The sequence below is a fragment of the Populus nigra genome, chromosome 7 (assembly GCF_951802175.1).
Source record: "Populus nigra chromosome 7, ddPopNigr1.1, whole genome shotgun sequence".
NCBI lineage: Eukaryota > Viridiplantae > Streptophyta > Magnoliopsida > Malpighiales > Salicaceae > Populus > Populus nigra.
In genome coordinates, this window is record NC_084858.1 from 2,964,531 (window position 1) to 2,990,702 (window position 26,172).

The 26,172-nt window shown below is 34.1% G+C and overlaps 3 protein-coding genes and 1 long non-coding RNA gene across 19 annotated transcripts; 1 reads left to right on the top strand and 3 right to left on the bottom strand.

The window, feature by feature from the left end:
- Positions 1-326: 326 nt before the first annotated feature.
- LOC133699765 (uncharacterized) lies at positions 327-6,687 on the top strand. The gene is made up of 15 exons (XM_062123207.1): positions 327-743; positions 953-1,125; positions 1,218-1,321; positions 2,069-2,135; positions 3,039-3,131; positions 3,210-3,374; positions 3,470-3,610; positions 3,739-3,816; positions 4,301-4,413; positions 4,505-4,565; positions 4,897-5,064; positions 5,753-5,854; positions 6,007-6,096; positions 6,221-6,268; positions 6,305-6,687. Exons 1-15 carry the CDS (start codon positions 464-466, stop codon positions 6,317-6,319), a joined length of 1,698 nt encoding a protein of 565 aa, XP_061979191.1. The 5' UTR covers positions 327-463; the 3' UTR covers positions 6,320-6,687.
- Positions 6,688-7,761: 1,074 nt separating this feature from the next.
- Positions 7,762-13,423, bottom strand: LOC133698472 (putative disease resistance protein RGA4). 16 transcript variants are annotated; one of them, XM_062121398.1, is made up of 12 exons: positions 11,595-13,423; positions 11,407-11,472; positions 11,105-11,184; positions 10,861-10,985; positions 10,681-10,755; positions 10,126-10,320; positions 9,775-10,025; positions 9,404-9,534; positions 8,889-8,985; positions 8,673-8,802; positions 8,157-8,221; positions 7,762-7,998 (listed from the first exon to the last, which is right to left on the bottom strand). In XM_062121398.1, the coding sequence occupies exon 1, from the start codon at positions 13,330-13,332 to the stop codon at positions 11,599-11,601; it is 1,734 nt and encodes a 577-aa protein (XP_061977382.1). In that variant the 5' UTR covers positions 13,333-13,423; the 3' UTR covers positions 7,762-7,998; positions 8,157-8,221; positions 8,673-8,802; positions 8,889-8,985; positions 9,404-9,534; positions 9,775-10,025; positions 10,126-10,320; positions 10,681-10,755; positions 10,861-10,985; positions 11,105-11,184; positions 11,407-11,472; positions 11,595-11,598. The 16 variants fall into 16 exon arrangements, with proteins under 16 accessions (XP_061977382.1, XP_061977377.1, XP_061977379.1 ...); XM_062121393.1 differs by having other exon boundaries at positions 8,889-9,308; XM_062121395.1 differs by having other exon boundaries at positions 9,397-9,534.
- LOC133699373 (putative disease resistance protein RGA3) lies at positions 13,340-15,551 on the bottom strand. Its single transcript, XM_062122607.1, has 2 exons — positions 13,939-15,551; positions 13,340-13,364 (listed from the first exon to the last, which is right to left on the bottom strand). The coding sequence occupies exons 1-2, from the start codon at positions 15,549-15,551 to the stop codon at positions 13,340-13,342; spliced, it is 1,638 nt and encodes a 545-aa protein (XP_061978591.1).
- Positions 15,552-24,217: 8,666 nt separating this feature from the next.
- Positions 24,218-25,606, bottom strand: LOC133698559 (uncharacterized). Its single transcript, XR_009843159.1, has 4 exons — positions 24,978-25,606; positions 24,758-24,894; positions 24,520-24,584; positions 24,218-24,292 (listed from the first exon to the last, which is right to left on the bottom strand). It is a non-coding gene; the product is annotated as an uncharacterized LOC133698559 (long non-coding RNA).
- Between the last annotated feature and the right edge of the window lie 566 nt (positions 25,607-26,172).

The window sequence follows — 26,172 nt, forward strand, 5'->3', positions numbered from 1 at the left end:
CACTGTTCTATAAAAAACTCATAGATGTAACAAAAAGCTTACATTTCCTCTCATTTAATATATATAATAACACGTGTAATCCAAATATAAAACTATTTTAATCACATAATTATTTATTTTAACTTATCTTACATCGAAAGAAATAATAGAATACTTTTCCATTTAATTTATTTTAAAAAATGATAAAAAAAATAACACACACAGAGAGTCTAACATCATCTTCAATTGTTTTCAAAAGCTATTAACATATGTCGACGGAGGTCCCAATTGAGAAACCTGATAGATAAGAGACTTCTTCAAGAAACAAAAATAGTCGAGGGACTAATCGAACTTCGTCTTAAACAAATCAAGAAAGCAAGTAAACAGACCTCACTCTCCTTCACTACCTCTGCCAGATATTCTAATTTTTCTCTACGGATCGATCAGTTGCTGAAACCCTAGATCCGATCCGATCCAAAAAACGATGTCGTCAAGGAAACAGCGAGAGCGTCAAATGCTAGAATCAATCTACTCAATGATCGCTCTCGTCTTCATCCTTGTCACCTGCATCGAGCTCTGTGACGCAGCAACTGTCGTCGACGTCTACCGCTTAATCCAATACGATATCTCCGGAGCTCAGTTCGGATCGCGTTTTGCCACTTTGAACCACCACGCCGGCTCCTTGCATCTCCCTCCCGGCGTCGATCTTTCTCGCACTGTCGTCATCATTCCTGTTCGTGAATTGAATATCACGTTGGTTAAAGGTTAATTACATTTCTAATTGCGTATCTAGTCTATAATAACAGCCTACTTACTTAAAATTTGGTTAAGTAATTAAATTGGTTGGTTACTATAGCTTAATTAATTAAGTAAAATTTAATGAAGCAGTTAAATTGTTTGATTAGTATAGCTTAATTAATTAAAATTTAATGAAGTAGTTAAATCAGTTGATTTTTATGATTTTTTATGATAGAGTTTATTGCGCAAAGAAAACCGCTGGGAGGATTATTATTTTTGCTGCCGCAAATGCTTAATTTTGAAAATAGAGACCCCACGTCTGAGAGCAAATATCAAATACATGAGAAGAAGTTGACAAACAATGTTTTGGTGGAGCTTGAACGATTGCTTATTTATGCCAATATTCCCGTGAGTGAAAAAAAATATTATTATTTAGTTCTTTTGAACCTTATTCGATCGAGTTTGGGTGATTTTGGGTTTTGTGATTTGTTTTGGTGTAGTATCCGGTATATTTTGCTTTTGAGGATGATGACATTGATGCTGTGTTGGCTGATGTCAAGAGGAATGATGCCTCTGGTCAGCCTGCTACTGCGACAACTGGCAGGTTAATTCATAACATTGCTGTTGAAAAATGAGAATTCTAGTTGAAGTTATATGTCATTTACATAGAATATAATATAGTCAGCATGCTAAAACGAGCTGGATAGATGCCCCATGATCGTTTCTTGAAAAATTGCATCACATGAGTGAAATTTGGGTTTCTTATCTTGGATATATTGTATGATGTTTTCTGAATCTCAATACCTGATTGATAATTATTTGCTCCTGTTCTCCAAACACTCTCTTCCTGAGATAATCTATGCAAAACATATAAGAAAGAAACAAAGAAAATGTTAAGTGGGCGTAACAGGATTTACATGTTCACTGTAGAATGCAGATGTACAACAATATGGAATTATGAGTTGAGGGGAAATTGTTTTGAATCCCAAGCTGAAATTTTCATGGAGGGAGGAAAGAAGTTTAGTTTAGTTTCTTTTGGAAGGTTGATGTTTTTTTTTTAAAAGAAAAAATTTATTGAGCCAGAAAATGGCTCGATCTAGACCCGTCTTGTACAAACTCTTTTTATTCTCTACTGCTGATTAGTCCATGATATTAATGCTATATAAAGCAAAAACATGCAATGCCTTCCTCTATTGCCATCTGGTTCAAACACTAAACATATCTACTTTCTAACTCATGGTTGTTTATGTCCATGGAAATGTGATTTTACTTGTGTGTGTGCTTGCTTAAGTGGAGATTGATGATATGTGTGCTGGGCTCGTCTATTCATTTTTGCTTGGAAATATTGCAGCTACAAGCTTGTTGTCTCAGCACCAGAACCTAAGAGAATTGCATCTCCTGCCATCACAAACATTCAGGTCACTTTCTGTTCCTTCTTCCATTGGAAATGACTATTCATAACGAAATGGAATATGTTGCATATCATTAACATCTCATCATTGATCTGTCACTTACTAGAAACAGGAATACTGGGCTCTCCAGATTCTGATGGCTAAGGGAACAATAGTCCATTGGCCACAATGCATTGCTGTCAAATTGATGCTGATGCTTGAGGAATCTATTATATATGATTTGCATTTTTGTAACTTAATTTTGTATCTTTGCTTTGATAAAGACACTGTTTCTTGAGAATTTATTATTGTGTTCCCTGCTCTGGTATCTTTAGCTATGTTATTGCATTACCAAAGCTCAGGAACACTTGTCAATGTTAACATAGCCTCAATTTTATTGAACTTAAGACATGATAAAGATATGGTTTTGCGTTCTAACAGGCACTCCAGCCTCTGGCGTGTAAGGTTTAATGGACAATTATGAATTTTGCAGCACACACCATTACATTGCTTGTTTAAATATCACAGCCATCACCAATTATGTGTTGGCTCCTAGATTAACATACAAATTTTTGTTACTAGCTGTGTAAACTGTGCTTTAAGCAAGACTAAAACGTGGAACTTTAAAAGCAGAAATAAATTTAGGTGTAAAAGCATTTGCTACTTGACAAAAAATTTCAGATCATATATTGGTCTTAACTCTTAAAGTTCCGCTTTAACAATTAAAATTATTGAAATTCTGATATAATATACTCTCCATTTTCTTCACATACGAATATTAACAATTGATAAGACATCCTTATTAATGAATTTAGTTACTGTTTTTATTATTCATGCTTGTAATCTGAGCAATCTTGCTGAGCTCTTTGAGCTTCTTCTTCATGCTAATGCTGTTTATTTGTAAACTAAATGATGGTTTAAACTGCGCAGGGGTGGTTGCCAGGGCTGAAAGCAGATGGAGATCCGAATCAACTTCCAACTATTGCTATTGTAGCATCATATGATACTTTTGGAACTGCACCTGTATGTAAATTTACATCTGATATAAACTATTTCCACTTGTATGCACCTTGTAATGTGAGAAATTAGTTACATGTGTAGGCATTATCTGTTGGAAGTGATAGCAATGGGAGTGGCATTGTGGCTCTTCTTGAAATGGCTAGGTTATTTTCACTTCTTTATTCTAATCCAAAGACAAGAGGACGGTATAACTTACTTTTTGGGCTAACATCCGGTGGACCTTATAACTACAATGGAACCCACAAGGTGCTTAGCTCTTATCATCTTTTCCATTAACTTAATTGTATAATCTACTTTTTCTTTATTTTGGCTTGCTTATCTTAGTATTTTTACTTTTGAAGTGGCTTCGGAGCTTTGATCAACGTCTACGAGAAAGCATCGATTATGCTATTTGCTTGAATAGCATTGGCTCATGGGATAACAAATTGTGGATTCATGTGTCCAAGCCTCCTGAGAATGCCTTTATTAAACAAATATTTGAAGTAAGATGATGAAGTTTTTAACAGTACAGAGCTGTTATTATGATGAAGTTTTTAACAGTACAGAGCTGTTATTCTTTTGTGTCAATGCCATTACTGTGTTTTGTGGTTTGATCCATTGAGTTTCCTAGGGTTTCTCTACTGTAGCAGAAGAGCTGGGCATTGAAGTTAGTTTGAAGCACAAGAAAATTAATATCTCAAATCCTCGAGTAAGTCAATTTACTTGAAGGTTTGAACTATTTTGTAAAACCATGAAAAAATGATGATTTATTTTTAATTTTGACATTTTTTTGGCTTACTGGTTCAAGAAAAATTATTTTTGTCAATCTCAAATGGTAAATACTGGAGAATTGTATCAGACATTGAAATAGATGGTTTTCTTTCATTTATTTTCATTTTCATTCTCTGTTCTGCAGCACCAGGAGATGAGTATTCATCATTTAATAAGATATTTTCATAGCCATTATAAAGCTTAACTGTGTGTTAGATTATCTGCTTTTTATTCTTTAAACAATATGCTCATATTGCTATCGTGATGGCTGACACTAGTTTACCATGTATGCATCTTTTTTTCTTATTATGGATGGGGTTTTCTTTGTGTTTTTACCAGAATTTCAGTTTAGTTGATTCAAGCATGCTGTACTCTCAATGCTCTCATTTAGTTCAGGTGATATAGCTGTTGACCTGCTGTAGGTAGCTTGGGAGCACGAGCAGTTTTCAAAGCTGAGGGTCACGGCTGCTACCCTTACCGGACTTTCTGCACCACCTGAACTGTTAGAAAGAACTGGAGGTCTATCTGACAGCAGGTTGTGTTTTTCAACTTGAACCTCATTTATAAAGAAAGTATAGCTGCTCTTATATTTTTGCACAGTACTGAGATCTTGGTTCTCTGGACAGACATTTTGTAAACGAAGATGCAATAGTTAGAAGTATCAAGCTAGTTGCTGAGAGTATCGCGGTAAGGTTACATGCCTTCGAATAAGTTTAATTCATTGTGATGGATCCTGATACCAAAGTTTTGACTTTATCACACATTTGTTTGAAGACTATTTTTGTGAAATTGCCCTTGCTGAGAGTGAGGTCAAGGCACCAATTGTGTGCTCACACGTGCAAGTGCTGGTAATGTGCACGGGTTTAAGATTATTAGAATTAACTATATGATGGGGGTATTGTGTCAGGATTTGCACATTAGGAACAAGTTTATTGCAAATTGTGAACCAAGATAACTAAATTTTTGGAACATTCTTCAAGTTTTATGTTCTCTGACATATTTTATTTGTCATACACAGAGGCATGTCTATGGTTACCAAGGGAAAAACATTCAAATCTTTGCGGATGACACTAGTTTGGCTGTCAATGCTCCTTACATAAGATCCTGGTTGGATCTTTTGTCACAAACACCTCGAGTGGCACCATTTCTATCAAAGAATGACCCATTTGTCATGGCACTGAAAAAGGTGTACACTTTACAAATTTTCTTCAACAAATAATATTTTCATGGTTTTCTTTATTATATGGTCAATGGTGCTGTTCGCTCACATTTGTGTCAGGCCTTGCTAACTGCAGACTACAGTGTCGGACATTTACTTTTATTTTTTCCAAAATTGCTAATTTGAGTTGAAATATTTAAATTTCTTTGGTTACATCCAGCTTCCTTTCTGTTTGACTACAGTTTAACTTTTATTACAAGTTGGCGTGGAAATATTGTTTCTTTCATGTGCTAGGTGATGGAATGTGAATAAACCCTTCATGCTCCCCCCAATATGCAAAATGAAATAAACTTTAATGTTTTTTCTCTATGTTTAAGGATTCGGTCTTCAGATGTTACACAGATGCCAATAGCATTTCATAGGAATGGTTTTGTTCAGATCAATTTCTATGTAAGCTGTTCTTGATCGCCCCCCCCCCCCCCCCCCCCCATATGCTGACTTCTGGAATCTCATTGATTTATCCAAAACACGGCACCTAGTGCTTAAGAGCTACTATGTTGGAAATTGGGAAAGACTTGTTTTTTTTTTCCCCACTAAGAAATTTGATTCGGTATCGGGGTTTTATGAGGCTGGGGCTGGTTAACACTCTAAAGGTAACATAATATACTTTTTTCAGTTTTTTACTTTGCCTTAATTTGTTTGTATCCTTCTGCAGGAATTAGAAGATCATACTCATGAAGTAAATGTGCAACATGAGGTGCTCGATGGGATGTTCACAATCTATGACTCAACTAAAGCTAAACTAAACATATACCAGGTTCGTATTTTTATTTCTCCAGATGACAATTACATTTTTATTTCTTTTGACTTTTGAGATGTATTTTATTTTCATGCTATTCTCTTTTACGAATTAAACTGTTAATTACTCTACTGGACTGAATGATAATCAACTCAAATGTGCTGTTACAGGTTGCTAGTGTAACATTCGACTTGCTGTTGCTTCTAGTGCTAGGATCATATTTGATTATACTTTTCACTTTTCTTGTCATCACAACAAGGGTAACCCCACTTATCTTTATATGAAGCTTTCAATACTTTTTGTTTGTATGGCTATACCTTCACAATCCTACATGAAAAAAACTGAACTAAAAATTGCTGAATTGCCCATTATGCTGTTTAACAGGGTCTTGATGATCTCATAAGTTTATTCCGACGGCCTCCCTCTCGTAAGGTGAAAGCAGCATGATGAATGACGATATTCTCTTAGGTGAAAGCAGCATGACAAAAGAAGCTGGATTTGTGCACCGAAGCTGTTTATCCTTGTTGCTGAAGAGCTTCACATGTAGCATAGAATGTAACCTTTGCCATGGAGGAGTTTGTGTTGTTTACTAGTTGTGCGTTGTCGATTAGGTCAGAATCATGAGGGATCAGTTTAATTTTGGTCCTAGGAGGATAATTTTTTTAAAAAAAAATTATGGTGCTGGAATGAGTTGAGATTTGTTAACATAGGTTGAAGAAAAGTTTTGGTGAAGGATATTTTAAACCAGAGACTATAGCCAGCATTTTTTTGTAGAGGATAATCTGTATTTGTGGCACCAGCACCATGATTTCGTGATGGCCTTTCCTATAAAGTTTTCGAGCAGTTTCCTATAGTAATTATTAATTAAATTGGATAAACCTAGCAGTAATTCAGTCCAAACAAAGTTCGTTCAGAAACAAGCCAGTAATTCTAAGTTGCACGCCTAAAGGGACTTTTACGCTGTACCTGAGGTGTAAAAACTTAGGGCTTGTAGCCCATGCGTTGCTAGCCAAGCTAAGCAAGAAGTGGATAGACCCGGCAAATCCCCAAGTCATGTGGGACGGGACAGTAATGGGATCAGACCTGTAAGAAAACTGGGCTGTGCAGACCCAGCAGATATGGAGTAAAAGCAAGAAATTCCAAATCTTTCTTCTTCTTCTTTACATGACAAATGGAAAGCAGAAAACAAGACTGGATGTATTTTTAAATTTAGAAAAAAAATATTATTTTTTTCCACAAAATTAATCACAAACGCGGGTTAAAGTTTTTGGGCCTTCTTTAATAAATTGACTGTACTTGTTGATATCAAGAAATGGATGCTAAATATATATGTGTTGGGTGTAACAAAATTTGTATTCTTGCCAACAAGAACTTTAGCTAAAATTTTGTGAGAAGAGAGGAAACTACCTTTGATAAAAACTTTAGCAGAAAATCTTCTGATGAAGAACAATAGTGTTGTGAGAGAATTTTGAGCGAGCTTTGAGCCATCGCTATGAATGCCACCATCTCATTTCATTGAGGGAGAGGGGAGGAGGGATTTAGTATCATAATTATTAAATCCAATTTGAAATTTCACATAAATTCACCTAGCCAAGGAGTTAGGCTATATGTCACTTAGGTTAAACTCAGATTAATCCAGAAAAATAAAATAAAATAATACACATACAGACTACAAATCACTATAATATCTAGGTACAAAAAAGATAAATATTGCAAATTGTTTTCACCAATCCACTTCGCTAAAAAGTTTAACAAAATAAAAGATAAAAGAACAACAGGCTAACAAAAGAAATTAATTGACCAACACTTCGGCACAATTTAACAAAGGCAACTAAGCAAACTACAAGTCCAAGGGACCAAACAATTAACTAATTATAATTTCAAATTCTATTATTTTGATAGATATTTCATCACAAACAATATAATTATCACTAAAAAGTTCAAGATTTCATAATATTATAGTTCAAGTTAGATGTAAAAGTACATTGAAAACCAATGTAATATATATAGATGCATCCTTGTCAGCACCTTCACTTTGGTACAATGAATATACTGAGCTTTTCCATGTCCGAGCAAAATCTAAATAAAATGTCGATAGGATGAGATGATTGGGTCGATGAAGTATCAGTATTTGAAGTACTACCAGAAGACATTTTACATTGCTGCAATAAGATCAATGAAAAGACATTAATATATACTATACTATACCAGACATGAAGTAAATGTCAAAATATATATACACCATTTTCTCCTTTTACAATCTCTACTGCGAGCAGGATAGACAGTTTTCTATTGAAATAGATCGAAAGAATCCAGAGACCTTATCTTTGCTACAGAGACTGCACTGCATCTTCACCTACCATGTCTGTTGAAGATCAAGCCAGCCTGCCAATTTTTGAAATGAAACAGAAGGAATAGAAACTCTGGTGAGACAGATGATTGAAATGTGATAGTTAAAATCAGTAGCAAGGCACCTAAAGGGTTGAATGCCATAATTAAAGTAATTAGCATATGCATCTTTCGAAGAATTTTTTTGTAAATAGCATATGCATAGAAAACCCAAAAAGCCTGTATGTGTGAATAAAAAATCCCTCAGCTTATGGAAATGATCCATAACTGTGAATAGAATTGTAACAAGAAACAAGTTTGGAACTATATGCAGTAATGAAGAACCAGAAACCAGCATGACACCATGCAATCAGCTAGTGGAATAGGAACGGATGACATTTAGAATGGGAAGAATATGCATATCCCGTCACATTATAAAGTTGTTAAAATAATCTAAAACAATTTTCTCCTTTAATCAATAAGCATGTTAGAAATTTAAGGAACACACCTCACTGAATCCAATTCCAGATTTCTCATCTTGTTTTGATCACTTAAGCGCTGATTACAGAACTTCTGGCATCTAAAGGGAAGTGAAACAGGTGAGCCAAGTTTCTCTAAGCATCTGAAAATCCTCCCTTCTGTATATCACGAAGACACACGCATAATACTTCTACTGTTCAGTGCTTAGATAAAATCTTAAAAACATGTAGCAAAGAAAATATACCTTTCTAAGATCAGAAGTGGTGGATTTGGAATCCATCGATTCCTTGGTCATCCATCGAGGAACGTTTAAGTAATGGTCAGTTTGCAGATTTTCATCTCTGCCAAAGAGAAGGAAAACAGTCAACACATAACTTCATCTTACCAGTTAAGCCATCTTGCAAAACAAAGATCCTAACAGAGCCCAACTCCTAAGACAGCTCAACAACCCATTTCCCCATCCAAACTACATATTCAAGACAAGCTCACTGGATGTGGTTCATGAAGATCCAGATAATTGGAAGGATTGACAAAGATTTATTAAACTGGGGTGTAAAATGAAGTTGGAAATGATTTTAAGACATTGTCAATTTCTGGTTATATGCTTGCCTCGAACCAAAGACCGTCTGCCATCAGTTGCTCTACCTGCACCTTCCGTATTATTCTGTGGTTGAAAGGAATGACCGAGACTAATTTTAGCAATGGAATTCACAGAGAAATATGATCCATATCTCCAAACCCATGACACCTACCAAATACCTGAAGATGATTAAACCCTTATGGAATGTGGGGCTGAGATGTTTCCTTAAAGTGCCAGAGTGAAGCACTAGTTGAAGGAAGGTGTGCTGACAGTTTTCTTGATGGATGACGATTGCTATTCCTTCCAGGACCTAGAATCAGGAGAAACATGGGTACCTCTGAGAAAAATTCTATTATGCTTTTGCGATTGCTAGTGAAATGAACCACTCTTGTTTGGTTGACTGAGCACGAAAGTATTTTTCTCCTGAATATATAATTACATACTATCATGGAGTGTGAATTTTCATAGAATAATGCAAAAAACCAAATGCTTATTCAGAGGCCTAATAGCATCCTGGTCAGTTGAGCAGGGAAGAGTCTTTGTAACTCACTTGAAACTGAGCTGGTCAAATGAAGCAACATGCGTCCGTGCATGAACCTCTATTCTTCTGCTTCTTATGTAAAAAAAACCAGCTTAGTGAGCATTCAAATCAGAAGTTGTTTCAAATAACAACAGCAAATCCTTCATCACACTGTATCTCTGAGTTGCTAGTTACTTGGAAGCATTGTTTCTTTGTCCACATAATCCCACAATAAGAACTCCTGGTTCAGCAAAACTCAAAAGAATTGCACGTATCTCCTCCTGCAAAACCCCAAGCTGGATTAATGAGCGGAGCTTGCACTGATAAGCAGAAATATTAACTCATTGTTGAACGAGCTCAAGAAGAATTTGTCCCCTTAACCTTTTCCAACTCGCATTTCTGAAAACGTAGCCCTGATTTTTGGGCTTCTTTGGCATCTAGTTCTGGTCTCCGTCTTTCAGCTACCCTAACAAAAAGCTGCTCTTGCTTTATCCAGTCCGAGTCCCCTACATCAGGCTCTTCCCCTTGTCCTTGCCGGCCTCGAAATGCTTTCACCTGGTTGGGCTAGTAATCCATCTGAATAAGGAAAAACCTCTTGGATTCAGAATTGCAGCTAGTGAAATGAAGTAGAAGTCTAAAAGTGCAGGAAAGTAGGACATGTGAGAGGCTGATTCATTGTATAATCTGCATATGAGTTTATGCTTAGCAAAGCAAGCCCCACTAATGAATTGAAACAAAAGTTGAATAGAAGTTGTCAAAATACCGAAGACAATTAGTTCAAACCTAACATGTTTATAAATCACTATAGTGTTCAAACCAAAAATTTCCCTAACTTTCCACCAGTCTTGATAATCACTACCTTTTTGCCTAAAAAAAAGAAACGTAAGTATACACTTCAAAACAGCTAATTGATTAATGTTCTGGTTACATGTTTACCTCATAAAGGATCACCATAAAAGACCATCTTCCACCATTTGGTCCACCAGAAGCTTCCAAACTATTCTATGCAATCTTATTGGAAGAGAAGGACGATCACTAATATTAACAATGCAATTAATGCAGCAAAGTTGAATAATTGGCAGCACTAATCCACATCTTCAAATGCTTGAGACTTACCAAAAAAAACCCAGATGATTAAACCCTTCTACAGGCTGAGACGTTTCCTTAAAATGTCAGAGGGATGCACAATTGAAGGTTTCTTGACCGTTTGCTCGTGAAATGAACCGCTCTTGTTTGGTTGACTGAACAAGAAACTGTGTTTCTCCTTAAAATATACTAGTAATCATAACAATAATTACGTACAATATCACCATAACTATGGAGATTGGATTTTAATGGAAAGATGCAAACAACCAAATACCTGTCAGAAATCAAAGCGAGTGGCTGGCTGCGCAGCACGGAGCCCTTGTTTCTTTTGCGCTAGATCTTCATCTGCCGTTTCTGCTAAAGATTAAGCCAGCAAAAAATCCAGCTGAGTTGAAGCTTGAAATTATTCAATTAAATTATAAAGATAGGAATCAATTATTATCAGCTTTGCATAGAAAAGGGACCCTACACAAAAACATAAAAAATCAGATGAACAGAAAAATTGAAACAAAAATTAGAAAAAAAAATGATTGGACAGTCCATATAAACCCAAGAAGTTTGAAGAGAAGAACCAACCTGAGGAAATTGGTGGTGAGATTATGCTCCTTACTATTTATTTAATTGGGTGAGTTGCGCTTATTCCTAGAAAATTTGTTGTGCAAGCAATTAATCAATGCAATGAAAAAGAAAGAAATTAAACGAATTAAATTTAATATAAATAAATATAATTAAAGACAGCCAGATTTATAGAAATTCAAACTTACCTCACTATGGTAAATCGATATGTGGGATATGAGAAATCTTGGGCCACTCAGACCCACTGTCCTCCGTGCAATTTCGCTTCAAAAGCGAACAACTCCTAATTATCAGACGTGTTAGTTTGGAGAGGCTTTGCATGGCTGTTGAACTTGGCAGATACTTGAGATTCTGACATTCCCAAATTGTAAGCTCTTGAAGAGAAGAAAGGTTGGCCAACCAATCTGGCAATGCTTCCTCGAATCCCTCTCCGTTGAAACCATAGATATTTAATTTCGTAAGGGAGGTGAGGTGTTGAAGTTGATGTGGTAGACTCTTCAGTTTCTTCCACCCAATTATCTTAAGCTCTTCAAGGGAGCCACCTAGGTGTTGGATTGAATTCACTCCAGGAAATGCCTCCAATTCCTGCGAGAAACCACCAATTTGCAATCCCTTCAATTGGTTGAGGCCGCAAAAGAAATCTTCTGGAATATGACTTAAATTTCGACACCAGCTGATATCTAATCGAACAAGAGAATGCAGTCTTCTTTTTAAACCATCAGGAACTGACTTGAATTGATCACAGCATCTAATGACTAGTGATTGAAAACGAGAAGGCCACACTTCTCCTCCATGTAAATCATCAGAGAAGATAAGCTCCCCGCAGATCTCGATGTTCAATTCCTTCATATTTGCGTAGGATAGTGGCCAACTAATTCGAACACTTGCTTTTCCACACCAACCAATGAATACACTTGTAAGAGAACGCGATTCTAGAATAACAGGCGATACCAGATTGTAGCACGTAGAAATAGACAATGCCTCCAGAGCTATGCAGCTTTGAAGGCTTGGAATGGATGACAGATTGGAACAACGCCTTATGGTTAAATATTTAAGAGATGTCGCAGAGGCTTGGAATTCGCCAGATATATGACTCAATGCATCACAGTCTCTGATTGTCAATCTTACAAGTTTTGATGAAAGATGGCTCATGGATGGAATGCTTTCTAACTTGGGACACCCATTAATGTTCAACTCTTCCAGGCAAGGAAATGCTACTTCCATTCCACCACTGCTATAAAACTCCTCACCTATTATCTCCACAACATCCATTCCTTCTATCTCAAGAATTTTAAGATGAGAAGGATGTCCTGCTGGAGGAAGTTTTTTACAGCCTTTCAATTTCAGCACCACCAAATTATTGAGTATTGGCATAAAAAACCATGGTGGGAATTCATCTCCCTGATAATTCTCAATCTCTAAGCTTCGTATGTCTGGGTGAGGCCGGAGGCCTTCCAACACATCCTTGTAATTGATGCTGGAGCTGCTGCTTTCTCTTTCTGAACTCCATACCAATACCAATGTGTTAATATTTTCTTTTCCAGACAGGTTTGCTCCCTTGGCTTCTTCTTTGTCTCTTACATGCTCCAGATTGACTATTCTCAACCTCCCTCTCAGTTCCTTCAAGCATCCCAGTTCTTCAATTTTGTGGCCCTTATCCTGACCCACTTCAAAGAATGGCAGTGATCGAAGACCAGTTAAGCATCCAACATCAGCTGGCGTATGACTAAAGTCAATATGTCTCAAGCTCACTAAATATTCCATTTTGTTGGGAAACTTTATGAGTGACCCGCAGTCGCTGAATCTTAAGGTTTGCAAATGATAGAGCTTCGTGATGGATTTTGGAAGCGCTTTGATATCTGTTCGTGAAACGTCGAGATACCTCAAATGTTTCAGCCTGCAAATTGAATCTGGCAACTCTGTCATACGAGCATCATTCAAGGTCAGACTTCGCAAACCTCTAAATTCCCAAGACTTGTCAAGGAATCTTGAGAATAATGTACGCAATTTTCTACCACCATACTGTTAGAGAATAATATAAATCATATCTTGGGACCTCACCTAACAGCTTAAGCTATTGGGTTGAGATGGTTCTTTGATATGGTATCAGAGCCTTGATGACTAAGTGGTCACGAGTTCGAATCTCACCATCCCCATTTATTTGATAAAAATTAAGCACAAGATAAAGTAGGCATGTGCAAGTTTCAAGCCTAAAAGGCTGTCACTTGAGGGGGTGTGTTAGAGAATAATATAAATCATATCCCGGAATCTCACCTAACAGTTTAAGCTATTGGGTTGAGATGGTTCTTTGACATGGTATCAGAGCCTTGATGACCAAGTGGTCACGAGTTCGAATCTCACCATCCCCATTTATTTGATAAAAATTAAGCACAAGGTAAAGTGGGCCTGTGCAAGTTTCAAGCCCAAAGGGCTTTCACTTGAGGGGGTGTGTTAGAGAATAATATAAATCATATCCTGAGACCTCACCTAACAGCTTAAGCTTTTAGGTTGAGATGGTTCCTTGACACATACATTAGAAATGCTGGTTCATTTCTCTCATCAGAAGAAATGAGATTTAGATGTCTTATAAATGTACCGTCTATAGCTGAGCCAGGCTTCTGAATCACTGTCTCCGATTTTGTCACCATCAAAGCTAGATCGTGCACAAGATTGGGCATCTTGCAACAGATTACATTCCCAAGCTCATCCGTTTGGAAATCTTGGAAAAACGAACGTGCAAGCAGGTCATTAAAGTTTCTATCACCTATATCTTCCATCTCTCCATCAGATGGCCCAAGCAACCCTTCAGCCATCCAAAGCTGAATCAGTTTCTCCTTTTCAATCTCAAAATCTTTAGGAAAAATAGAACAATAAGAAAAACAGCGTTGCAGAGAAGTAGAAGGCAAATGATCGAAACTTAATTTCAATATTTGTAAAACTTGATCATAGTGACTTGACATCTCAACAGCATCACTGTCTCTTATTGAACTCCATTTATCCTTGTCCTTTTCACGAAACAACATACTCCCTAAAACTCTAGCAACTACTGGCAACCCCCCACACTTTTTTGCAATATCTATTCCGATAGCCTCCAATTCTGAAGGAATCGACTCTCCATTTCTAGACACTATTTCCCTAATAATTGACCAACATTCATTATTTGACAGTTGTTTCAGCTCATGACTACATGCAGTCTGACTCTCCATTATTGATGCTGTTAGTCTACTACGAGTAGTAACAACAACAACATTCCTATTATTACCACTAATTTTTAATAGACAATCCTTCAAAATCTTCCACCTCTCATAATCTTCGTTCCACACGTCATCAAGTATGAGAAGAAATGTTTTAGTCTCTAACTCTTCTCGAAGATGTGTCATTATTGCATCCATTCCAGTTCTCCCATCAGTGTTTTTATTAAGAGTTAGCAGCATTTCTCCTAAAATCCTTTCATTGTCAAAACTATCAGAAACACAAATCCAAAATGTTACATCAAAAAGTTTTCTGTCTTTAACTTCTCGGTGCACCATTTTTGCTACAGTAGTCTTTCCTAGCCTGGCCATTCCCACTATAGGAATGACAGAAAGAACTCGTAGGCTGCAAGAACTAACCAACAAGTTAATAATTTTAGAGACATCATCACCCCTTCCTTCGACAACTTCTGAGAGGAAAAAGAAAGAGTCTGTCATTGAGCGGCGTCTAGGTTGAGGAGTTGTATCTGCAGATAGAACTCTAAGCCCATACGAAGTTGCTATTTCTTGAAGCTCATCAAAGGACTCATTGATCTTTTGAAGTTCTTGGGTCAACCTCAGACCAAATGCTATTGGGTTGGAGAGAGAGAAGAAGCTACATACCTTCCCTCTCATACTGTCTTGAGTCTCTAGCTGCCGTTGAATAATCTCATAACCAAGCTCATCCAGCACATCTTCAGCTTGGTAAGCTGTGTCTCGAACCTTATCCAACCAAAGCCTCCACATATCAACCGTAATTTGTCTTTCTTCAGCAACTTGTAGCACTGCTTGAATCATGATCAATTTCGACATCAGCTTTTCCAGCTCTCCCTTAAATCCCCATGCAATATTGATCCCCTGAGCTGCACGAGCTGCAGCAAGTGAACCAACCCTCTTCAAAATCTCCTCAGCCATATTTTCTCTTAGGTAACTATTAATGATAAGGAAGAAATGCTTTGAAAGTTTTGGAAACATTAGAGGTGATTACTCGATACTGAAAGGCATCAACCTTTTACAAGGCTAATTTTATCTGTCGGTGGAAAAAGTAGCATGACTTGTGGCTCTGGTTATGATGAAATTTTTAATAGAATACATTTGTCATTACTAAGAATGTGTTTTCCCGGTTGATTTTTAAATAATTTTTTATGTTAAAATATATATTAATGATATTTTTTTATTTTTTAAAAAATTATTTTTAATATCAGTACATCAAAACGATCCAAAACGTACAAATCATATTAAATTTTAGTTAAAAAAAATTGATTTTTTTAGTAACGCAGTTTGCACCGCATTCCCAAACACATTCTAAGTATGTAGCTATACGAGAGTTTTCAAACCAAGTTGGTTCAAGGCTTGGGTTAATTTTGATCTTTTTAAAAATCAAAATAACATTATTTTAGTAAAAAAATAAAATAAAAGTCAACGGGTTGTAACCGAGTTTTTGACTGGGTCTTGTCGGGTCAGCCGAGTCAGCATGGGTTTTGACTTCCTCTATTTTTTCTTAAACCTGGCCTGGTTCCAACCTCGGATCGGCCGGATCTTGGATCAACCCATTGGACTGGATCTTGGATCAACCCGCCGGCCCGGGTTTCAAAACTATGAGTTAGACGGTATTTTTGTGTTTTCTTTGAACAATATAATTACTTGATTATCCTTCGACAATACAAAAATCACTTGGATTTAGGGACTTTTTAATCTTTATCCTAATTTTAAAGCAAGTAAATTATTTAATTATCTTTGAAAAATAAAAACAATTGTCTTTAACTTAAGGGCTCTTGTATCATTTATATATGTTCATTTGGTAGGTTATTAGATGTATTTGAAGCAGTAGGGTAATTTAATAAATAAGAAAATTAAAAAAAAATCAGGTGAACAGTGTCAATTGTCTTCAAATGACGCGTGTGGTGCTTTCTGGTGGCCAAAACCATGATTCTGAAGTGGTTTTCGAAGCATCTCGGCATCCCCTCTACGAATAAGCAACGTGTGTAGCATTATGGTGGCCGGTGTGATGCTTATAGTCTTTTGTTTTTTTTTCTCTCTCTTTTCTCGATTTTCATGTTAAAATTAAAAAAAAATCAAATTAGACCTTAAAATTTGTTACAATTAAGATTTCATTCCTATTCTCTTTATTATAAGTTTTAAAATTTAGAATACTTTATGAAATTAAGGAGTTTTTTCAATTTCATCCTTGTTCTATCTATCAAATTTAATTCTTAATCTTTTAATTTTATTTTTTTTAAATTTAGATGGTTTTTGCAATTGTTTTTTTTTTTTTTGCAATTTCAACATTCTTTAGTTTTTTTCCTATCAAATTTTTTTCTTTTTTTATTATTGTATTTTTTTTACCTTGTAAATTATTTTTAGATTGATTATTTTATTATTATTTCATCATTCAACATTTAAGTAGTTGGGTATTTAGCTTTTTAGTTAAGTTTAGGTCTAAATTTAACAATTTGCGGGTTTAAAAGATTAACTTTGGTTTACGAAGTTGACATGAGTTTCTTTTCCTTTGTTTCCCATCCTCCAACATTTTGTTATTATTTTATTCACTTTCTATAGTATTTTTTAGTTGTTTTGAAAAAACACGAGTTGCCTCTTTTTTTTATATCTTCTTTGAATTTAGCTTTTCTGAAGGAATTTTATTTTTACATTGAACTAATTGATTTTATCTTCCAACATTTAATTTTTTAGGTGTTGAGCTTCTAAATTGAGCTTGAGTCATGAATTTAATGTATTGCAGATCTGAGAGTTTAACTTGGGTTTACAAGATTCACTTGAGTTTGCTTGATTTTTTTTATTTTTTTAAGTTTTTTTTTTCATATTTCAGTCTCTAACACTTTTTTTACTCTTTTTCTATAAGATTTATCTTTCTTTTTAAAATAACAAAAGTTGCTTTGTTTTTTTTTTTTGTCTTTGTTAAATTCTTTAAAATGAATTTTGTTTTTTAATTAAATTAAATTTATTAATTTCATCCTCTAGCATCTAATTTAAGACAATACTTGAAGAAATTTTGTTTTTTAATTTTTTTTTAAAATTAGTATTCTTTGATTTTTTTTATCTTTTTTTTTTCTGTAGAGTTATCCTAATATCACATCTTCAGTTATGGATTTAGTAGATTTATTGGGTTTGACTCAACTTTTTTTAATTAATTTTAATTCTTTTTTTATCTCGAGCTCGATGAACAAAATCTTCTAATTTCGTTTTAAAAAATTGTATTATTTTGATTTCTTTCCTGCCATAAAAAAATAAAAGGCCGAGAGAAAATTGAAGGAGAAAAGAAAGTGAATTGCATTCGAATGTTGTGACCATTCGAGTGCAGTTTTATCTTTTATTATACGCACCGTTTTATTTAGTTTCGTTTCCACTTATTAGTTTTCCTTCCAGGCGTGGCGTGACTGAGAGAGCTGGTTATGCATTTTATGACAGTTCCTTTAAATGAACATGTAACCGAATGAGAAGGATAATGAGAAGATGATTAGTGATTGATGATTTGATTGGTCTCTCTCCCTCTCCAATAACACATTTTTGTATCTCAAACTGCTTTGCTCGTTCCATTAATTCATGTAGACTGTTAGTATTGGCTCCATTTGAGAGATCTCACTTGCTCTAAGGGGTGTCAGAGCCTCGAATCTTTAAACACTTAGAGCGTGGCAGTGTGGTTATGGGTGCTTTTCAAATAACTTTTCATGCCAAAATACATATCAATGATGTTTTTTTATTTTTTAAAAATTATTTTTAACATCAACATATCAAAACGATTCAAAACATATAAACCATATTAAATTTTAGCAAAAAAAAAAAAAATTCAAATTTTTGGGAACGCAGCCGCAGCCGCGTTCCCAAACGTAGCCTAAGTATGGCAAATTGACATAAGTTCCTGTTACCTCAGAAGACTGGAGAATTCCCTTAACTCCATTAACAAATAGCAAACACAAAAATATGAGCAAGTGATAAAGTTACTGGAGGTATCCAAGCAGAAACTAGAAAATGCTCAAGCTAGCTATGAAGCCAGAATAGGAGAATCGAAGGACCTTATTAGTGGGCTCTCGTTTCAACGAGGTTCGATTTTGCATAAGCTACCACTAACTACTCACGATATCATATTTGATATTGTTTTTTGAAAGTGTTTTTAAAAAAATTTAAATATTTGTTTTTGTTTCAAATTAATATTTATTTATATTTTCAAATTATTTTGATGTGCTGATGTCAAAAATAATTTTTAAAAAATAAAAAAATATTATTTTGATGTGTTTTGAAATGAAAAGCATTTTAAAAAATAATCGCTACTACACTCTCAAACATCCCCGACTCAAGATTTTTTTAATGGGGGTTCGGTTTCAAAAAACCTACTAAACATGTGAAGGGGGCATCATTCCTATAAGATACATAAGCCTATAAAGAACTTCCCATGCTTTGACGGTGATAATGCACATAAATAGCTTTATAAATGCACAATTAATACTTACATAGAGGAGATATATAACTGTAAGAAACTTGAATTAACTTTTTTATTATTTAGATGGTATGGCTTTTTATTAGCATCAAAATCTCATGAGGAGTATAGGAGGACAAGAGATTACATAAGGTAAGTATGTGGATGCTTTATATTATATATTTAGGGGGTTAGAAGGGTCCTTTAGAAGAGTTAAAATATCTTAAATAAAATGAAAGCTTAGAGGTTGATATCTAGGATTTTGATATTTTATAGAACAAGGAAATAGTAAGAAACAAGCTTTGGTGTTCTTTATGAGTGGTTTGGTGGTAAAGATTAAGCACCTAGTTAAATTATTTGAACCAAAGATATTGAAGCAAGCCTATAATTTACCTAGTTTACTGGAGAATACCATATCCTATCAAATAAACCATCATAGCAACCTTAAACATTCCACACATACCATGACCTAAACTACTTAGCCCAAATTTAGCCAACACCCAATCTCCAATAAAAACAAATCCTCTCTCACTAGTAATACCTTAAAGTCACTTCAGCCTAGTTTGTTAGTTACACTTACTCAAAATTTTCCCAACAACCCAATCCTAAAACCAATCAAGTCATTAAGAAACATAGAGTTAGACGAGAGAAGATCTAAGAGGTTGTTTTTTTGGTGTGAGGAGAAGTTTGTTACAGGTTATAGGTGCAAAAATACAAAACTTTATTCTTTGTATATTGTAGATGATGATGATGATGATGACATGAAGAAAAAAGATAAATGAGACAGTACTTTTAATTATAAAACTATTAATCCTCATATATCCATTAATACGTTGGAGGGTATCAATGGATTTCATATTTTTTAAAGTAATTAGAAAGGTGGATAAATATTCACTATTCATTATGGTAAAATCTACCAGCACCTATAATTTCACTAACTCAAAAGTGATCAATTAGTTACATGCAACTTCACATGCATTAGACCTTTAATAGTGGAAATTATCAATAAGGGAACTATGATTTGCTTGGTCATGTGTAGAGATTTCAAATGAAAGATGCAAGGAGCGAATTTTATGGCTAAGATATTTAGTTTTAAATTGAACAATTATGATACGGTATTAGGCATTCAATGGCTGGCCATGTTAGGTAACATTGTATCCAATTACAAATAATTATAAATGTCATTTTAATGGCAAGGTCGGGAAGAAATAATTGAAGGGAAAGAACTTGTACAACTTTAAGTCATTGGATTTGAGCAATTTAACAGTTTGATGAACATTGCCTCTAAACTAGTTTGGGTTAGTTTGAAGCTTAAAGATAATGGGAAAAGGTGGCAAGGTTTCATGTTCCATGACTACTATCTTTGTCATGATTTGATCCCCTATTCATGACTAGCATATAGACAAGTTCTCTATCTGGGTTACTTACTCATGTGAGCCTAAACTTTTTATTGAAATTCAATCATAGTTCTATGTAGCATTTGATATCATAATTAATTCTATAATATAAATCAATTATCTTACTACAATCTTTAATACAATAAAGTTATAAGCTTGAAAAAAATAAATAATTAGAGTAAATAACACTCAATATACACCTAAAAGGTAATACAATAAAATATATTTCATAAAGAGGCCATAACAAGAAATATCATGAGGTAAGGCTCGTTAGAAAATTAATATATAATGAGAATAATGCTCTAGATTATGAGATGATCAGTCACCACAAGTTGGTGACTCTCCCAACAAACTACGATTCAAAACTACAATATCCATAAAGGTTAACATTACCATGTTAGCATAAATATTCATATTGGCATATCGTAAGATCATAATCAAACAAAATATAATTATTTTTTAAAGTTTTAACTCATACAATCAATTGAATGAGGAGCTATCAATTCAAATGTACATAATATCTCTTATCAATAAATCAATTTTAATAAGTGATCATGATTTATCATAAACAATAGATAATAAGCAAAATATGTATTATCAAAAAACATGATTCATTTCATATTAATAATCCAAATATCTAAAATATTCGTTATGCATACAAAATATTATTCACTCACGTGATTCAAAAGTAGAAGAAACACAAAAGCATATATCGAAGGAACTATACTGATGCTCAGCGGGTGGGATATCAAGAGTATCTGAATACAAAAGAATACATACTTAAACAAAACTTGAAAACAATATAAAATCTATCTAATATACTTAGCTTATGGTCTAACTCATAACTCTATATATTTAGAGACCAAACTGGCTCTTTTTCAAAAACCCAAAAATCAAACGGTTGCTTAAAATTCTAATTCAAAAGAAAAATTCATAAAACTTGATAATAATTAACTAATAAACTTCAATTATTCATCAAAACCAATATGAAAAACTGAAATTGTAGCTAGGGATGAATTTGGATTTTTCTTAGAATTTTAGGGGCTAAATTGTAATCTTGTTGAATTTAAAGGACCAAATTGAAAAATATCATAAACTCATAACCATACTGAAATTTTATCCATAATTCATCCTTAATTCTGTTCAAAAGCTTGAATTATGCTCCAGGTATCAATTTGCTATTTTTTAAAATTTAGGAACTAAAATATAACTTTCACAAATAAAAGATGAGACTGGAATTTTATCATCAAATGGAGAATCATACTTACCAGGAAGTGAACTAGTTTAACTATAATTTTTGTCTTAACGATGGTAAAAGATTAACTTGAATTAGTTACACTACATATTAGAAAAATAAAACAAAATATATATGTGTGTGAATAGTGTTTTGGTAATGCAATTATTAAAATGAATAGTGTTTTGATAATGCAACTATAATATTTTAGCCACAACCTTTTATATTGTTTTATAGTGTTGTTAAAATGTAAGAAAATGTACGTGTGGTTATTACTAGAAATGAGAATGATGCCCAGCTTTTCAAATTTTAATTAGTGACAAGTTGACACATCTTTCATAACTAATTAGTCAATTCACCTTTGTTTTGCCTTCTCTAGGATATTTTTTTTAATGAAAAAAATATGTAAATATTAATAATGTGTTTTTTAATATAAAAAAAATTAAAAGTGATTCAAAAAATTAATGCATATATATAATAAAATAACATAAGAGTCATGCATTAATAAATAACATAAGAGTCATGCATTAATAAATATTAAAAAAGCTGTCAATGCAACATTACGTGTAGAATTTCAAATTAATTTTGAATAAAGATGTAAAATGTGACAATGTTGCAATTGCGTTTCATTGTAAACTTTTTTAATTAAAAAATATAAAGGTGCTTTTTACATTGAACAAAATAAATTTTAAAATATATATAATAATAAACCGAGAAAAAGCTGCTTGTACTTAAATAAAAAGATAATCATTATAATAAAAATAAAAAATAAATAAATATACAAATATTTAACCCAAATTTTTCCTTTTAGTTTACTTTTTTTTTAATCTAAGAGGTTATTTTTTTACTAGGAACAAATTATTTTTATTTTTATATACACATAATGAAAATATATTTTATTTATATAAAACATTAAAAAAAATATAGATAAATTAGAATACATCTTTGAAATATCAAATGCAGACAAAATAATTAAAAAAAACAATTGTTATATAAAAAAGGTGAAATAAAGAATTTAAAAAATGAGAGAGAGGGTATTAATTTAAATAAAATTTAAAAAAAAACTAATAAAAAAAAAAGCATACCTATTAAAAGGTATCAATTACGCGGGTTTATAATAATGACAGGTCTGTATATATGGGTTTTTTTAAAAAAAAATGAAATAGAGGACATGAAGGTGAATTTAAAAAAAAAAACAGATAAAAAGAAATAAAGATTGATCATGAAAGCTCAATTGTCTTTATCTTTCCCTCAATGATAAAAAAAACAAAAGATTAAAATCCCACTTGCTATGAACCATCATCTCCTCGGCTGCGAATGAAAGGGCTACCTCAGCATGTTTTCTCTTTGGTAGCCATTGATGACAAGGGAGAAATGCTTTGAAATAATAGCTTTTGAATTGGGTGTTAGTTCAGTGCAAAGCGGGTGTAGCTTTTGACCCAGCAGGGATGAACTCTATTCACAGAAAAAGATGCTTTGATGCTTTCCCTTCCGTCGCTTTTTCCGAAGAAAAATCGGTGATTGCTTTCTTTAAAACGACACCCACTTGTGCCGCCCAAAGGAAACATTTGATGGTGCTTTCCAGCATTGCCTCCCGTTTTCTAAAGAAAAGTTTCTCGATAATGCATCCTTTCTTGTCTTTCCAACTCAAAAGGTTTGGATTCCTAGCCTTCATTTCAACTCAACTGATCAGCTGTACAGTTCTTCGGTAGGATCAATTATTAGTTCAAATAATTAGGAAACTGCATGCCCTTCCCAAGGCATTGGCTTTTTCACATGAATATTATATGGATCTTCATTGTAACACTTGTGCAAAGTCCACTTTCTTATGCATGACCTTCGTTTAATTGAAAGTTTTCTATTTTGAATCGCAAATCTTTTATGTTTGAAAGAAATGAAATCGATGAATCATGATCAATCTTTTCCGGAGAACATTAGTTTTTCTCCGTTTATAATCCACCCTTATAAAAGGAGGATTTATATGTTTGATCATATTAATATTTTAACTCATCTAATTACAAATCTAATCTGAAATAAATTATGAAATATTGGGTTTTTGAATCAGTCATTACCACTATTATTAAATCCAGTTTAGCTCGGTAAGTTGATTTGAAAACCGATTCATCACATTAAATTATGAAATAAGAGTTAATTTTATGTGATTCTGTGAACTTAATTTATTAATTGATAATCTAAACAAAACTTGATTTGAATTTAAAAATTAAAAATTAATATAATATCTCGAAATGAAAACTTTGATCTGTAAAATGAGAACACACACCTATAAAAAGGGTCCAATCGTTTCTTATTTTGGTTCGAGAAATTACATGCGCGGACATAGCATGGAAAAGTCCAGAAACCATATAACTTAATTTGCGCCATTGCCTTGAAAACTTATATTGGGCCATTGCCTTGCGTTAGTGTGTAAACTATCCATATATGCTGGGCTACAAGCCCTATCACTTATTCTGTATACTTGGGCCCTGCAGTATTATATGTGATGCAATTTTTGAAATATTCAATGAGCAGAGCTTGTACTGATAATACTGAGACCTGATCTTCGTTACAGAGTCTGCACTGAATCTTCATCTACCTTATCTTTGTTACAGAGTCTGCATTGTTACAGGGTCTGCATTGAATCTTCATCTACCTTATCTTTGTTACAGAGTCTGCGTTGAATCTTCATCTACTCATCTACCTTATCTTTGTTACAGAGTCTGCATTGTTACAGAGTCTGCATTGTTACAGAGTCTGCATTGAATCTTCATCTACCTTATCTTTGTTACAGAGTCTGCATCGAATCTTCATCTACTCATCTACCTTATCTTTGTTACAGAGTCTGCATTGAATCTTCATCTACCATGTCTATTGAAGATCAAGCAAGCCTGCCAATTTTAGAAATGAAACAGAAGGTAAGAAACTCTGGTGAGACAGAGGATTGAAATGTGTTGAAATCAGTAAGTAGGCATCTAAGGGTTGAATGCCATAATAAAGAGCTGGGAATTTTCTCCTTTTAATCAATAAACATGTTAAAGAGCTGGAAATTTAATAAACACACCTCACTGAAACCGATTCCAAATCTCTCATCTTGTTTCGATCACTTAAGCACTGATTGCAGAACTTCTTGGCCTCTGGCATCTAATGGAGGGTGAAACGGGCGAGCCAAGTTTCTCAAAGCATCTGAAAACCTCCCTTCTGAATAACACAAAGACACACACATAACACTTCTGTTCAGTGCTTAGATAAAATCTTAAGAACGTACAACATAGAGAACGTACATTTCTAAGATCAGAAATGGTGGGTTCGGAACACATTGATTCCTTTGTCATCCATCAAGGAAATTTTGGGTAATGGTCAGTTTGCTGATTTTCATCGCTGCCATAGAGAAGGGAAACAGTCAACAGATAATTTCACTATTATTTTGATCTTACCAGTTAAATGAGTCTGCAAAACAAATATCCTAACAGAGCCAAACTCCTGAGACCGCTCAACGACCCATTTACCCACCCAAACGACATATTCAAGACAAGCTCACTGGATGTGGTTCACGAAGATCCAGATACTTGGAAGGACGAACAACCCTCCAACGGAATTTTTAAATTCAAGCTCATCAAATAAGAGAGTTCTGTTGACAAGATCATAGCTGTGTATCTAAAATCATCTTGCATAATTTACATGTAATTATATTAAAATGGCCCCCATTAGCAGTCCTTGTTAAAAATCAATGGTTCATTTTACAGAAAATATCATTTTTTTAACAAACTACTCTGTTACTTTTTATATTGTTATGTTGAAAAAGATTTATTAAACTAAGGTATAAAATGAAGTTGAAAGGATTTTAAGACATAGTCAATTTCTGGTTATATGCTTACCTCAATCCAAAGACCATCTTCCATTAGTTGCTCTACCTGCACCTTCCGAACTATTCTGTGGTTGAAAGAAATGGCCGAGAGTTATATTAGCAATGGAATTCACAGAGAAAAATTATCCATATCTTCAAACGCATGACACCTATCAAATACCTGAAGATGATTAAACCCTTGTGGAATGTGGGGCTGAGATGTTTCCTTAAAATTCCTAAGAGAAGCACGTGTTGAAGGAAGGTGTACTGACAGTTTTCTTGATCGATTGACGATAGCTATTCCCGCCAGGACTTCGAATGAAAAAGTGTATCATGCTTTTGCAATTGTTAGTGAAATGAACCACTCTTGTTTGGTTGACTGAAAAAGAAAGTATGTTTCTCCTTGAAATATAATCACATACAATATCATAGAGTGGATTTTCAAAGAAATACGCAAACAACCAAATACCTGTCAGAAGTCATAGCAAGGGGCTGGCTGCGCAGCATGGAGGACTTTTCTCTTTTTTACCTGATCTTCATCCGCCAGTTCTGCTAAAGATTAAGCCAGAGGAAAATCGAGCTGAGTTGAAGCACAAAAGTACACATTTAAAGATAGGAATCAGTTGTCATCA

Excerpts from the sequence above, each read along its gene's own strand:
- LOC133699765 (XM_062123207.1), top strand. The coding sequence starts at position 464 with ATGTCGTCAAGGAAACAGCGAGAGCGTCAAATGCTAGAATCAATCTAC. Across the intron at positions 3,611-3,738 it reads TTATTAAACAAATATTTGAA|GGTTTCTCTACTGTAGCAGA; the intron begins GTAAGATGATGA and ends TGAGTTTCCTAG. Across the intron at positions 4,566-4,896 it reads TAGTTGCTGAGAGTATCGCG|AGGCATGTCTATGGTTACCA; the intron begins GTAAGGTTACAT and ends TGTCATACACAG.
- LOC133698472 (XM_062121404.1), bottom strand. The coding sequence starts at position 13,332 with ATGACAGAGTTGCCAGATTCAATTTGCAGGCTGAAACATTTGAGGTAT.
- LOC133699373 (XM_062122607.1), bottom strand. The coding sequence starts at position 15,551 with ATGGCTGAGGAGATTTTGAAGAGGGTTGGTTCACTTGCTGCAGCTCGT. Across the intron at positions 13,365-13,938 it reads AATGAACCAGCATTTCTAAT|GTTTGCGAAGTCTGACCTTG; the intron begins GTATGTGTCAAG and ends GGGAATTTAGAG.